The sequence below is a fragment of the Rhinichthys klamathensis genome, unplaced genomic scaffold (genome assembly GCF_029890125.1).
Source record: "Rhinichthys klamathensis goyatoka isolate OS25496 unplaced genomic scaffold, OSU_Roscu_1.1 h1tg000243l_1, whole genome shotgun sequence".
Taxonomy (NCBI): domain Eukaryota; kingdom Metazoa; phylum Chordata; class Actinopteri; order Cypriniformes; family Leuciscidae; genus Rhinichthys; species Rhinichthys klamathensis.
In genome coordinates this window covers 1274111-1289405 of record NW_026606765.1, presented here as the reverse complement: position 1 = coordinate 1289405, position 15295 = coordinate 1274111, and the positions used below count along the sequence as shown (strand labels likewise).

The 15295-nt window shown below is 38.1% G+C and overlaps 1 protein-coding gene across 5 annotated transcripts in view; it reads left to right on the top strand.

The window, feature by feature from the left end:
- The window catches only part of fat3a (FAT atypical cadherin 3a), a 160084-nt gene extending 145572 nt beyond the window's left edge, over positions 1-14512 (top strand). For 2 of the 5 annotated variants that reach the window (XM_056266008.1, XM_056266006.1), the window contains 5 exons: positions 952-1613; positions 6214-6324; positions 7658-7717; positions 12040-12075; positions 13303-14512. In XM_056266008.1, coding sequence (XP_056121983.1) covers positions 952-1613; positions 6214-6324; positions 7658-7717; positions 12040-12075; positions 13303-13802 — 1369 coding nt within the window. In that variant the 3' untranslated portion in view covers positions 13803-14512. The remainder of the gene's footprint in view (positions 1-951; positions 1614-6213; positions 6325-7657; positions 7718-12039; positions 12076-13302) is intronic. The other 3 variants (XM_056266010.1, XM_056266009.1, XM_056266007.1) reach the window with 2 other exon arrangements.
- The last annotated feature ends 783 nt before the right edge of the window (positions 14513-15295 follow it).

Sequence of the window (15295 nt, the reverse complement as noted above, 5' to 3'; positions counted from 1 at the left end):
ATAAAAGAAATCAATACTTTTATTCACTTTTACACTTTAATACTTTTGAACTTTCTATTTGTCAAAGAATCCAGAGAAAAACATTGATAATAATAATGAATGTTTTTTGAGCATCAAATCCTCATATTAGAATGATTTCTGAAGGATCATGTGACACTGAAGACTGGAGTAATGATGCAAAAATTCAGCTTTGATCATAGGAATCAATTACTTTTTAAAATATATTAAAACAGAAAACAGTTATTTTAAATTGTCATAACATTTGAAAAAATTACTGTGTTTTTTGTTTGTTTTTTACAAATAAATGCAGCCTTTAATAAAAGAAAGGTAGCAGAGAGAAAGCAGAAGAGACTTCTTTTAAAAATCTTACTGATCCAAAACTTTTGATAAATATATAGAATAGAGTTATTTGATAAATAGAAACTTTTAATGTATAATATATTATACATTAACAATATTTTACTTATGGTGGATTATTATATTTGTTTTCTCATCTGAGTGGCTTTTGCAAAAGACCAGCCATATTTATTATGGAAGTAAATAAGGTCACATTTGATTTCACATTGTCTTTGAAACATGGTGATTAGCACCCAAAAGATTTTTTATTTTTTTATTTTGTCCTAACCAGCAGTGACAGTTTGCTTAGTTTCTATCCGCCCACAACGAAATCTCACCGGTCCAAAAATCCAGCTCCAAATGTGTGACAATAAGTCCTGATTGGCTGTTATCGTGTAGCATTTTCACTTTCAGTGTAGACAGTCGGATTACTTTAGGCTGTGTGTGAACTAATCCCATCATGCCAGCTTTTCGGACACACTGTCAGTTTTTTTTATAGACTGATGCATTTCTGCCGAGTCACAATCAATTTTAAAGCAGGCCAAGGGCACTAAACTGATGCAGTCAAACTCACTGGGCCACGACAACCACTGAGTGTTTATTTCCCCTCTGCAGGTGTGAAGAAGACGTGAACGAGTGTGAACGCGAGCTGTGCGAGAACGGCGGTGTGTGTGTCAACACTTTCGGCTCCTTCTACTGCAACTGCACTCCTGGTTTCGTGGGCAGCGCTTGTTCGGTTCGCCCGGTGCTGGTTCCGGACATGCAGGCCGGGCACGCATACGTCGGGAAGGAGGAGCTCATCGGCATCGCCGTCGTTCTCTTCCTCATCCTCACCCTCATCCTCCTCTTCATCGCCTTCCGGAAGAAGGTGTTCCAGAAGAGCTATTCCCGGAACAACCTCTCCATGGTTCAGGATCCGGCTACAGCCGCCCTCCTGCACAAAGCCAACGGTGGGCACTACCCGCCCCTGCGCTGTGCCATCGGGGAGCCCATCAGCCTGTACACTGAGGGCCCGCCTCAGGTGCCCGTCAGGCCCATGGCGTACACGCCGTGTTTCCCCGGAGACCCTCGGGGAACCCTGGAGAAGAGGCACGGGGACTGCCGAGGCCCGGAGCTGACGGAAATGAGCACTTTCCATCCGTCGGAGTCGCCGCGGATCCTGGGCGGGACCAACCGGAGGGGTGTGGTCGTGTGCAGTGTCGCCCCCAATCTGCCCCCCGTCTCCCCGTGCCGGTCTGACTGCGACTCGCTGCGGAAGAGCCCCTGGGAAGACGAGGGTGAGAGATATGTGTGTGCTGCATTTGTGTGCGCATCAGAGAATTTGAGTGGAAAATATATTTGTAGATATATTTTTAATGTAATATATTATATGATTGGAATATTAATAGCAGCACAAACTACATTAAGAAAACAAAATCATATACCAGATATAACCCCATAACCGCAATTGAAGAAAATTCAAAGACTTTTTTTATTTTTTATTAAGACTATTCTTAAGTCTTAATTCTATTATTAATAGAATAAATAGATTTGATTATTTATTTAGTATGTCTTTTTAAATCGGTCATTAATTATCATTCATTTTCACAAAACCTTTTATGTATTTCATTTTTTGCTTTCCAGTAATATTTCCCAAATTCTACCTTTCTTTTATTCAATTAAATATATGTCTCAACATCATATTAATATCATATATATAATTGTAAAATTAATAGCTGAAGAATGATAGTAATTGTGCATGTATAAAGATGTTTATTTGTATGTAAAACATTAAAATGCATATACATTTAAAAACAAAACAAATGAAGAAAATTCAAAGTTTATTATTATTATTATTGTCATTTTAAATAACTCCTTTTATTATTTATGTTCACTAAACAATTTGTATATTTGATCATTATCTTTACAGGAATATATTTCCCAAATTCTCTTTTTTTATCTTCGAATATATTTATAAATATAATTTTAATGTCATATATTAAATGATTGTAATATTAATAGAATTATTGTAATGGGGCATGTACAGTATATAAAAAATCTTATTTTTAAATACATTTTGCATATATCTTTTTTTTAAAGGACCTCAAATTTAGAATATTCAAATATTTAAAGAATATTATTAGTATTATGTTATTGTTGTTGTATATTGTTTTCTTTCCAATAATATTGCACAAATTCCATCTATCTTTTATTTACACGCTGTGTGTGTATTATTGCTGACATCCGTTGCACTCCGGGATGTTAAACTGCATTATAATTGTAATGCATTGACCCTCTGATTTAAAATATATATATAAAAAAAAAAACATTTCTCGCTCCAGGCAGAATCATGTAACTCCACGCAGTCTGGTGTGTTTGTATGCAGATTATGTTTATGCATAAATGTGTTTGCCAGTGTGAATTTATCAGAGGGCTTTGATCAGTTCATGCCTGTCAACTATGAGAAATCCATCCTTCCCTTAACATGTTTTATTTAAATATCGTATTTAACTGCGTTTAACCTCACACAGCTCAAGAGATTGTCCGTTCCACACACGCGCGCGCGCTGTTATCTCAGTAACCCCCCTGAGCTTTTTGACATGCACATTTTTTATATTCAGACTTTTATTGAGCCCTATACGCCAACACTAAGAACGCCAAAGCATTGAAACTGTATACCGATGCATTGATGGTTTTGCGACCTAGGACTGTTTACAGCGGAGATAACAAAACCTGCTGCCAGATTTGGTGTTATCAGTACATGTAATAGCAGCTCCACACTTTTATCTTCTTAAACTCAGCTCCGTTTCCTGCTATGACAGTTACGGCAGAAGCGCACAGGAGGAAAAGCTTGTATTTGTTGAAACTGTTTCCGCCCACAGCTTCCCACCATTCTTTGTTAATGGTGGGGGTTTTTTCGGTAAATCAAATCAAAATACACTTTCATATGAAGGTTACGGCTAAAAAATTGAAAACCTAGCTGAAGGTGGAAACCGTTTTAAGGAGTAAAAGCTTTCGATTTAAGGTTCATTTGATGTTGCTTTTTTGTAAACCAAATCAAAAGTCACTTCATTTGAGGATGACATGGAAATAAAGCTGTAATGCTATAATAGGCCCTCGCGGAATCAGCAGAACTGGCACGCATGTCGTCAAAGTTTTACACAACCCTTGGCTAGTGTTTGTACATTTATTAAAAATGTTAGCTAATTATATTTCGGATTGGGTATTGATTTAGATTTTTATCGAGTCAGATTCTTATCGACTCCCAGTTTCGATTCCAATGAGGTAAACGAAACAAAAAAACATATCAAACATATTTTAAAGGTGCTCTATGTAAATTTTAGCGGCCTCTAGTGGTGATGTTTCAGATTGCAACCAAATTTTACAAGAGCGCTCGTGCTCGAACTCATAGACAATACCGTCTATTACACAAATATCTCGGCGAATACTTGACGGATTCGGCGAGCACCGAGCTCGTTGGGACCATCTAGTCGAGCTGAAAAGAACCATATAAGTTCCATAGTTTTTGGTGGTGTTTTCGCGGAGATATTAGGAGAAAACAATCGGGCGCGCTGCAAAATTGCGGACGCCGGTAACGTCACGATCTCAGAAGAAAATCGCTCGTATCTCTGGAACGCAAAGACCCAGAGAGCTCAAATTCGGGGGAGGAGGTCCCAGGGGAACCCTTGCCCGAACGCTAGAGTGGGGGGCCTCGGGGATGCCCCCTACCGGATAGCCGTTCGCTGGGACCCCCGATTTCGAACGGCTATAACTCGGGGAGCCGGGCGAGTTGGACCTCGGGGGTGGGCTCGTTCGAAAGGCCCCGTCCAGCACTACGAACGATTAGAGTCTTGGGAATATTGATCAAAGATTGACTGAGATATAAGCCGAAAAACGTGCGCCTTTAACCGGACGTAACTCCCTGACCGTCTACAATAGACTGTATATAAGGAGAGAGGCTCGGGAGCGCGCATGCACGTCACATCCGTTGGATTTCGCGGTAAATCCGACCCGGCGACTTCACATAGAAATAGGAATACTGGCCTTCTGAGGTAATAGCAAAACTCGACAAGTGGATCATTTTAATGTGTGATTACAACCCCTTCACACACAGGCAATAAAAAAAGGATTCATTTTAGTAGAAAAGTTACATAGAGCACCTTTAACAAAACATTGCTGCAGCTGCAATACTTAGTTACGGAAGTTATTCAGTCAGGATCAGTGAGTGTTTTTCTTTGTCTTTTGTTATTTGATTAACTTAAATGACACAGACGGCGGCAGGTTTATTGGGCTGCTGTCACTTTAAGAGCTGCACGGATCCAATGTACTGTTACACGTGCGTTTTCTATCTCGACTGTTTACGCTCACTTAAGACAAAACCGACTGTGTTAACTGGATATTTTGACAACATTTTGTTTGCGTTTACCCGTTCAAGAAACTAAATAGAGCTCAGTATTCACACACTACATGAGAGGCGGTTTGAAATCGCATTAAAATGCGCACACAGGAATCAATAAGCGGAATCGAAATGCGCGTCTTATTGAATCTATGTTTCTTGGAAGTGTGGAACCGGTTCTCGATACACAACCCTAGTTATATTATGCTTCGGCTACCAATAAAATGTGTATTCTCAGCTCTGTTTAACCATTTTACCACGTTTAAAAATACTCCACAAAATCAAACGGTTTTTTTTTCTTTTTTTTTTTTTGATTTTTTTTTCAAAAATCAGCACTGTGTGAATTCAGAAAATTCAGTCAACAGATAGATATATATATTTATAATATATATATATACTACGTTTCTTTTTTTGTATTTTGCTTAAACATATTTTTTATTCAAATGTTTGTTTTCTCTCTGTGCCTTTTTTTTCTTTACTTGTTTTTGTGTTGTTTTCATGTTTTCTTATCCAAGGTGACTTCCAGCAGATGTATTTGGGAATATTTCTCTGAGATAAGGCTTGTTGTGGATCTGTGGACAGATCTTTAATGGGAATGTACCTCAACTTTTATCTCAGCTGAAATCATTATTAATAATACTCCAGACTATCTCGAACGGAACTGTTAAACACACTACTGTGCAAGTTTCTTATAATCACCAAGGCTGCATTTATTTGATTAAAAAATACAGTAAAACAGTAATAGTAAAATATTATTACAATTTAAAATAACTGCTTTCTATAATATATTTAAAAATGTAATTTATTCCTGTGATGCAAAGCAGAATTTTCAGCATCATTACTCCAGTCTTCAGTGTCACATGATCCTTCAGAAATCAGTCTAATATGCTGATTTGATGCATAATATTTTTGTTTCTTTCCTGAAGGAATATTTTTATTTGCATTATTCATCAGGCGACCTGTAAACGGCTCATGGGAGTGCTTTTGAGAGTAAAAACAAAGAGAAAAGTCCTATAGTAAAAAAAAAAACGCATTTCCCTTAAAAGGCTTGATATAACTCTTCACGTCGATAAATGCTGAAAGAAAAGTGGTTATGGAAGTATGTATATGGGCTCAGTTTAGTCGTGGGAAAGCTGATGGCAAAAGCCATTCTCCCTCTGGCATTAAATTCTCCCCCATCTGAATCCTCCGAGGCTTTTACCGCCTATAATTACTTCATTTTTCATTTCCTCGTGGTTTGTGGTGTCCTCCATTCAAACCCTCTTGGGTCTTAAAAAGCTCCACCTGTGAAATGCAAAGTGAGACTATTATATGCAGCCGTTTCCATGACACCATTAAAGAAAAGATCAAAGCCAAAAATGTCTGGGAAAGGAAAGAAATTAAAAGACAAACATCAGAGAAGGGACTTGGAGCGGCGTGGAGATTCGAAACGTGTGTGTGTGTGTGTTTATTGAAAGTTACGGAAGTTGTGATTGGTTGACATCCCGATCTTTTGTGTTTAGGTAAAGTGGATTTGCTGGAGGAGGTCACATGTTTCTCTGGCAGTAACAAGGGCAGCAACTCCGAGGTCCAATCGCTGAGCTCCTTTCAGTCTGACTCCTGTGATGATAACGGTAAGACACTGTGTGTGTGTGTGTTTGCTGTTGTTCCTACTCATCGTGAAAGGATAAAACAACATGCGTCTTTCTTCAGGACTCTTCATACAGTCATCCTTCCTCATCATCATTTTGTTAATGGAGTGAATATTTAAACAGGTGTGTGTGCGTGTGTGTTTGGTGTGCGTGTGTGTGTGTGCGTGTGCGTGTGTGTGTGTGTGTGTGTGTGTGTGTGTGTGTGTGTGTGTGTGTGTGTGTGTGTGTGTGTTGCTGCTCTCGAGTCAGCCTGAAAACTTCAGAAATCGTAATTACGTCCTGATACTCTTTCAAGTTATTTTTGTTATCAGTCAATTTCATATTTCTAAATTTTTTCGCAAACCTTTTTTTTTTTTTTGAAGAGCAAAATATATGCGTATACGGTTTGCAGTTGATCCTTCATCTGTGTGTCTGCTCATTTATTATTTATCATTTAATACCTTAGTATTGAACTTGCAATGCGTAATTGGCCCACACTCAAATCTGCAGAAGAGAATTATGGGAAATGTAGTTTTATCACAGACAGCCTCATAAATCAGTAAAATTAGTATTTTTAAAGTAGTATGGTAGATTTATTGCTTCATCAAGAGGACAAAAAAAACTAATTCTATAATCAACATCCACTATTATGATGTATTATAGCATACCAATTATTATAATTTTTTTATTACTACCACTGTGCAAGTATAAACTGCTGGTTTCTTCGAGATTTTCCTATGGGTTTTTATAATGTTTTTCAACTTTCAGCTTCAACTTTATTGAGTAAATTAAGGTCTGGAGTAAATATAACTCGACTATACTTAGGGGCTGTTTACACGACACTGTTTTCAACTAAAAACGAAAAAAAAATAAAAAATAAAAAAGCATTTTGGCCGTTAATTTACACGACAACAGCGGTTTGGGCGCCTGAAAACGCAAACTTTTGAAAACGGGTTTCTTACGGTTAAATACGCCGTTGTAGTGACTCTAGTCCCGTAAATACGATTATTCTGATCTGACTTGAATGCAGCAGGTGTGGATGTGAATTTGTGTGTTGGTTACATCACCACCATCTCTCCTCAGATTCGCTGGAATGATGCCATGCTTGCCTTTCATTGGTCACAGCTAAATTCATCAGCAGCCAATCAGGGCACAGAAGCTTCTGCAGTGGACCAACAGTGTAACAGATATTGTGGAGTTGATTCTTCAGTTTGATTAGTCTGTGGGTTTGTTTGGGTTCTCCTGTGCGCGTGTGCGTGCGCGTGTGTGTGTGTGTGTGTGTGGGTGTGTGTGTGTGAAAGGTTCTGACTGGTCTTCATTGCTTTCTCTTTCCAAGCTTCCATAGTGACGGTAATTCGGCTGGTCAATGATGCAGTCGACACGATTGAGAATGAAGGTACTCTTTCCCACCGCTGGATTCTGAAGCATCTTCCTTAAAAGCGCTTGAGGACACATGAACAAACCTTTGAACTTAAACAAACACACTCTGTCTTTCTCTCTTTTTTTTTTTTCTTTTTTTTTGTTGATTACACATATACACATTTCCTTGGCGCTCTACATGTGGACCATCGACTTTTATTAGGGTTGTCAGTCATGTAAATAATTAATGGATTTTATCGCATTGTATGCAGATTATTCGTTTCAAGTTTTCATGATTAAATGTAAAACAATAATTGATAGAAATAAAATGTATTTTACATCCATTTCACATTAATACGTATTTTTAAAGCATTTAATTTTTTATAATCATCAACAATTAGTTTAAATTGACAGCCCTCATATTATTATAATGACTACAAACTAACCCTATCCCTTTAAAGAAAACTTTTTGAACTTTTAGTCTTAATAAAAAAATTATATATTTTAAGCATTTTTATTTCTGAATTGTTCTTTTTTTTTTCAGTTGCTTCTTTCCCAAAATATAGTTAAAGGGGTCATGAACTGGCTTTTTAAATTGTTTTATATTGTTGTCTGAGGTCAACTTATGACGTTCGCTTGGTTTTTACATTCAAAAACATCAAAATTAATAAGTAATAGGCTATTTTCTACCCTAGTTTTGAGCCTAGCTCAAAAACGCTCGGTTTTTATGGGCGTCTTGCATTGAAGACTTGGAAGTAAACGCCCACTGCTGTGAGTGGATAACAGTTTTGCATATTATAATGAGTTTCGTGTAATGCGCGAATCGGTGGGCGGGGCTAAACTGTCCGTGTTGAAGTAGGCGTTGATCTTCTTCTGCGGGGGTGGTGTTTTATCCTCTTTGTCGTCATAGTTCCCCACTTTAAAAAAACGAATCGTTTGCTGAGCCTGGTGTCAATAAAAGCTTTTATTGGACTAACAAGGACGTTTTCAGTTCTGAAACTTACAGGATATTCTTATAATTTGATGACCTCTTAGATGTCAAAAGCTCAAGGAAAATTTGATTTCTCAGTTCATCACCCCTTTAAGTACAATACCAAAATGTAGTGTGTGTGTGTGTGTGTGAATAAGATACTCGTGAGGAGAAGCGTCACCCCAGTCAGCAAGATGATACAGCATACACACACACACACACACACACACACACACAGTCTCTGCTCAAATATTTTCTCTGACGAACACACACCTCCAAACACATCCCCAGATCATACATTATCCTCAATGGAAGAGCGCGAGTCTTGCAAACACACACGTTTGAAGTTGTAAAAAACAAAAAAAATCTTTTCAAGTGTATCTTCAAAGCTAGACATGCTAAAATAATGTAGGCTGATGAGCTTGTTTGAGCTTGTCCTTTGATTTAGAGGTTGCAAATCTAACAAACTTCTGAATCTTGAAACTAGTTCATGCCGAGACATTTCAAAACTAATTCATATTTACACATCTTAAAACATTGCTTCATATTGTCCTAGCAGTCCCTCAGCTGTATATTTAAAAGGTCCATGGAGTAATCTTTGGTTTCATTGGCCGATACAAAGATGTTTTTAGCATAAGCATTCCCATATTTCTCATTTTGTGAGATGTAATATGCTTTAAAGCAGTGTTGTTTTAGTATTATTTATATACCGTTTTATTATTTAGTTGTATTTTGAATTTGGATTTCTTTTTGTATTTTTAGTTTTCATTCTAGTTTTAGTCATTTTATGTGCTTTTAACATTTTTATTAGTTTGTTATATTTAATATCTCTGTATAGATTTAATATATTTCAGTTATAGTACTTTTAGTGCTTCAAATAAGGCATATTTCAACTATTCAACATTTTTAATTAAAGTTTTTCATCTAATATTTATATTTTATTTTATTTTAAACTGTTTTTATTGTTTTAGATTTAGTTAACAATAATAAAATAACAAAACTACTTACTGCACCTTTAAAAACAGTGCACAATGAATGACATGTTATCCATCATGGCCTGATGGACTTATTTTATGAATAATAACTAACTAGCTTATATTTTGTGTCTGTGGTTTCTTTTATATTAGTTAAAGCGATAGTTTACCCAAAAATGAAAATTCTGTCATCATTTACTCACCCTCAAGTTATTCCAAACCTGTATGAGTTTCTGTCTTCTGTTGAACACAAAAGAAGATATTTTGAATCTACTGAAGATATTTTTCCTACTATGGAAGTCAATGGGGCCCATCAAATGTTTGGTTCCGACATTCTTCAAAATTTATTTTGTGTTCAGCAGAATAAACAAATTCATACAGGTTTGGAACAACTTGAGGGCGAGTAAATGATGACAGAATGTTAATTTTTGGATTGATTTACATGTTTTAGTTGATGTACACAATCTCTAAAGCCATGTTGTATTTATTTTTAGTCCAAAAGGTTTCACCCAATCTTGTAGGACAAAGATGTAAACCTAATTAGCAGAATTGAGTTTGTATGACTCTGAGTCACTGTAACAGATATTGAGAGTATGTGTGACTGCTTGTTTTTCTGCTCAATAATGGACTACAGACTCGCACTTACTTTGGTCTTGGTCCACATTTAAATGACATTTCAGCCCTAACTTAATCACATTCCATCAAACGCATACTGATGAAGATCAAACAAGGCACTTTAATAAGCTGGGAAGGAATGTGCACATTTTTACAGCACCATTCTCTCTCTGTTTTTAGTCTCCACTGCTCTCTGTTGTCTCTTACCCTTACAAATATTTACCATGGTAATTTAATTCCTCTTCTATAGCCTACTAGTTAATGTAACTATTAAATAAATAGTTTAATTTCATAGTAAAAATAAACTGTAAAAGCAGCATTTTTAATCTTGTCACTTTTACTAGTGCTCATACTTGGTATTAGTGATTTGAACAAACCCTAACCCTAAATATTCAAATTTGGTCCTTGTTTGTGCTACTTAATATCCCCCTGTAGTCAATAATTTTATCCCTTAAAACTCACCAAAATTTTATATTTAAAAGTTATTTTTCCATGAAAAAATCTTCATGCCTTAAAATAGCTTGAATGTAACTCTACACCCTTGCCTCATTTAGTATACGCGGTTCTATGAATATGCAGATTAGCCCCGCCTCCACTCACTCACACCAGCTCAGAGATCCACTCGTAGACATATAAACACCACATAGACAATATGATGACTTTAAATCTCATATTAAAGGGGTGGTTCAGGATTTTGGACATCGGGCCTCATTTCCAAGTTAGCCTTAGTGTTATTTATCAGTATCACTGGCAGTTACCGTTGACTCGTGCTAGCCTAGCACCGGCGAACTATGCAACTGGAACGACTGGATGAAATTTTTTGAAAACTGTCCCCACTGATAAATAACACTAAGGCTAACTTGGAAATGAGGCCCGATGTCCAAAATCCTGAACCACCCCTTTAAGCGATCAGCTTTTCAGCTAAAAGCCACCACCCAGAACGCTCTAGTAACCGCATAGTAACAGGCTAAAAAACAACTGCATAGCAACACCCTGGCAACACCTCGAAATCAATTGTGGCAATGCATATTTTCTTCAGAAAAATAAATAATCTAGTTTTGTTTTACTTTTGTTTGCTTCAATTATGTTAACCCAGTTTTAGTAGAATAAAACTGAAACCATGTTCACTAAGGTTGGGTATCTAGAAACGGTTCCAAATTTCCAAGAACTGTGGATTCGGAAAGACGTGCATTTCCATTCCGCATATTGATTCCTGTGTGCGCATATTAATGTGATTTTTAAACCGCTCAAGCGCAGGAAAACACGGCTCTGTCTCATGTAGTGTGTGAATACTGAATTGAGTTCTATTTAGCGTCGTCTTGCGCTTGAATGGGCAAATACACACAAACTGATGTCAAAATCTGTAAATGTAAACAGTTGTGAAAGAAAACGCACGTGTAACAGTACATTGGCTCTTAAAGTGACAGCAGCCTATTAAACCTGTCATTTAAGGTAATCAAAGATCAAAATAAAAGGAAAATCACTCTCTGATCCTGGCTGAATAACTTCTGTAACTTTAATAAGGATTCATCTATATTGTATTTATAAAAAGAGAACTATGCAGTGTAATCGATAGGAATTGGAATCGATAAGCGGATTCGTAATCGCTTAAATCCAAACGATCCCCAAACCTAGGTATCACATGCACCAGAATATCACAAACCACACACATCTACTCGCAATGTTGATGCATTTGAATATGGTGTTTGTACATAAACACAGTTCTGGATATAGGATGGGTTTGGTGCTGATCCACAAATCTGTCTTTCTCTGTCTTTCTGCTTCTTTTCTGCCTACCAGTGTCCGTTATGGATCAAGGTCAAAACTTCAACAGAGGTGATTCACATTCTCTCTTTCCTCCTGCTTTGTTCAGCTAAATCTCCCGGAGTTCTTGCACTCCTTCCTTTTCAGACTTTGTTCTCTGTCTATTCCTCCCTCTCTCGCTCTCCCTTTCCCGTATTGCTGACAAACTGAGCTATTGCATTCTGGGAAGTGTCACATCATCCAACAGCGAGATGCTCTTTGTCGATGAGCGCACACACACACACACATCAGAGTACCTGCAGTCCTCCGTCACCCCTTTCCTCTCTTTTTCGTCTCTTTCCCCGCAGTGCTTCCATTGCTGACTTTGTGTTTTTCTTTTGTTTGATATTGATGTTTTCTGATAGCGAGGATTAGGTCGTGTACAGTGTGTGTGTGTGTGTGTGTGTTTGTGTGCGTGTGTGTCCCTGCGCTTCTGTGTTTCATGCATCGCAGCATGCAATCCTCACCTTCATTTATTTTGGTTTGCGTTTTTGATGAATGTTCTCTGAACCTTGACCTCTTGACCCCTGGCTGTGTCTTCGATCACCTTGCAGGCATGTCCACTCACTCCAGCAAGACCTGCATGTGGAAATGTTCAGTATAATGTTCCTGTCCCAAATCCCCCCCAAAAACACAGCACAAATGGGAATCCCAGACTCATTCGAAAAATGTGCCTGTGCCAACATCTCTGGGCGATATCTCAAAATTTTGAGGAATTGCGAGTAAATTTTGTAAATAATTACAAAGATATGGAAAGTAACATTGAATTAAACTAGAAAATTTGAAGAATTTTGAATTTGAATCTTGTAAAACGTACTATCATCTGTTTCATTTACAACTTCGGGAAAAAAGATTACAGTGTGGTTTCGAAATCATAACATAGTATTGTGCAAGGAACCCCATGAAATTGAGTCTTCATTAATCACTAATCTGCCCTTGTATTCATACTTTGTGTGAACAGGGATAGTTTTTTTTTGTTTTAGTGTTCATTACAGCTGGAAACTGCATTGAATAGGTACGTTTTTAGAGTTTTACTAAATTGCAGATAGCGCACGTTTTTCCAATGAGTATAGGTTGCAAATGGGACACCCTACGGTCTCGACAAGTGTATCATTTGGGACAGGACCGAAATCTAACCTGTTAACCCCCCTTCAGAACGGTCGAGCATGCAGCCCAAACACGATTCCGTACCTACCGAAGGACCCCGTTAGCTGTTCGTTCACTCGATGTTTACTAACTTCCTGTTTCCTGTTTCTCCAGCATACCACTGGGACACTTCCGATTGGCTGCCGAATACACGCCTACCTGACATCGAGGAAGTCCCCACCTATGAGGCGAGCGAAGTGGGCGGGACTTTAGAATCGGACTATTACCTCGGCGGGTTCGATATCGACAGTGACTACCCGCCTCCTCAGGAGGAGGAGTTTATGTCCCAGGACCAGCTTCCCCCGCCCCTTCCCACCGAGGAATACGACACCTCACCCGCCAATCCACACGCCTCGAGAGAGAGCACGCTGAGCGGGGACCGCAAGCCCCGCCCACACTTCCACCCCAGCCAATACCTGCCCCCGCATCAGCTGCCGCTCGGCTCCGCGGGGGAGGGGTTTAGCACTTTCACAGGCAGGGAGGAGCGCCTGTCCGTCAACGCCTCCTCTGCCTCCGACGTTTCCTCCGTGCCCTGTGGGTTCGAAGACTCTGAGACGGGAGGAAGCTTGGACAGTTTGGACATGCACCCGCATACGCAGCAGACTGAGGTCTGACACGCCCCCGGGAACTAAAAGCGCAGTTACTGACATTAGCGGGACGTGTTTTCGGACATAAAGGACACCAAACTCTCGCGTCTGTGAGACTAAAGCGAGACGGAGGACTGCCGACGCCACAGACAGACTCTCAGCGCTGCCCTCTGCAGGAGGAGCCCACTAATAAAAGCACAGGAAGTGGCGAAAGTGATGTCATGGGTGGAGACCATACGATTAAAGCAACAAGAAACGTTATAGTGAACGGAGACCAATGATCTGTAAATGTGTTTTCAGAAATCGCCCTGGTGCATTTCATTGTTCCGTCCGGTTCCTTATTTGTTTGTGAGTTTAAAACCTGGATCTGTTCTAAAACCTAGTAAGCTACCTATGTAGACCGCTTTATGCTGCCTTTTAAGATGCCTCGTTTTGTCCAAATTGTTTACATTTTCATTTTATATTAACAAAACTTACAATTACATACAATAAAGAATAATAGTCACCCTAGTTTAAAAAAAACGAAATTAAAATGGATTTAAAATACTTTTATTTCATACTAAGTATACTACAAATCCATGAACATATTTACTAACGTGACGCTTAAGACTTATTGATATAAATATTATAATTAAACTTTATTTGGAGTGCTTACAATGCACATTTCTTAATGTTAAGCCTAAAATGTGATTCAATATCACTATTAGTAAGGATAGAATGATCTCTGTATAATATCTATGCAAAAGTGAACCTATACTTGCAATAGTTCCACTTTTGCACAATCAAACACGTGAACTTCAGCACTACTTCTGGATAACTAAAGTACATCAAGTACAAATTAGTTGTTCCAATTTAGCAGACTTTAAGTTGATCAGTTTAGTATTCCAAAAGTACAATTGCAGGGAATTTATATTAAGTACATAAATATGTAAATGTATTTTTAGTATACTTATATAGTATAGTATAAATCATTTCAAATATATTTTAGTTTGTTAATTCTTCACAAGGGCATTCCCAACCTAAATAAAAAAAAAAAACAGCATACACATTTAAATACAAATGATGAACTTGTTCAAATTCTAAGGTGGCGTCGCACATTTTACTTCCCAGATGGATTGCGAAAGAAACAATTAATCCAAGATGGCGGACAAGTCGAGCATGTCGAGTGCCGACTATAAATAGAAATGGTTGTATATCATTTTTTTAAATAACTCTTAGGCAATATCTGTGTGCGATACATATTTGTATTTGTTGTTAGCATCAAACTCTACATCTCTGCTGAAGAAAACAAAGACTTAAACCAACCTATGGGGGTTTTCTGGTCTTAACTGGTTTAAACTAGTTTCACAGTTTAGCTGGTCAGCCGGCTGGTTTCCCAAGAGCCCAAACCCTATAAAACCCTAAAAAAGACATCAGTGTAACCAGCTGGGCCAGGCCGGGAGACCAGCCAGCCACCCTAGGCTGGTTTAAGCCATTTTTGTTTGTTTGTTTCAGCAAATTAATATTCAGTTTAGTTGCTT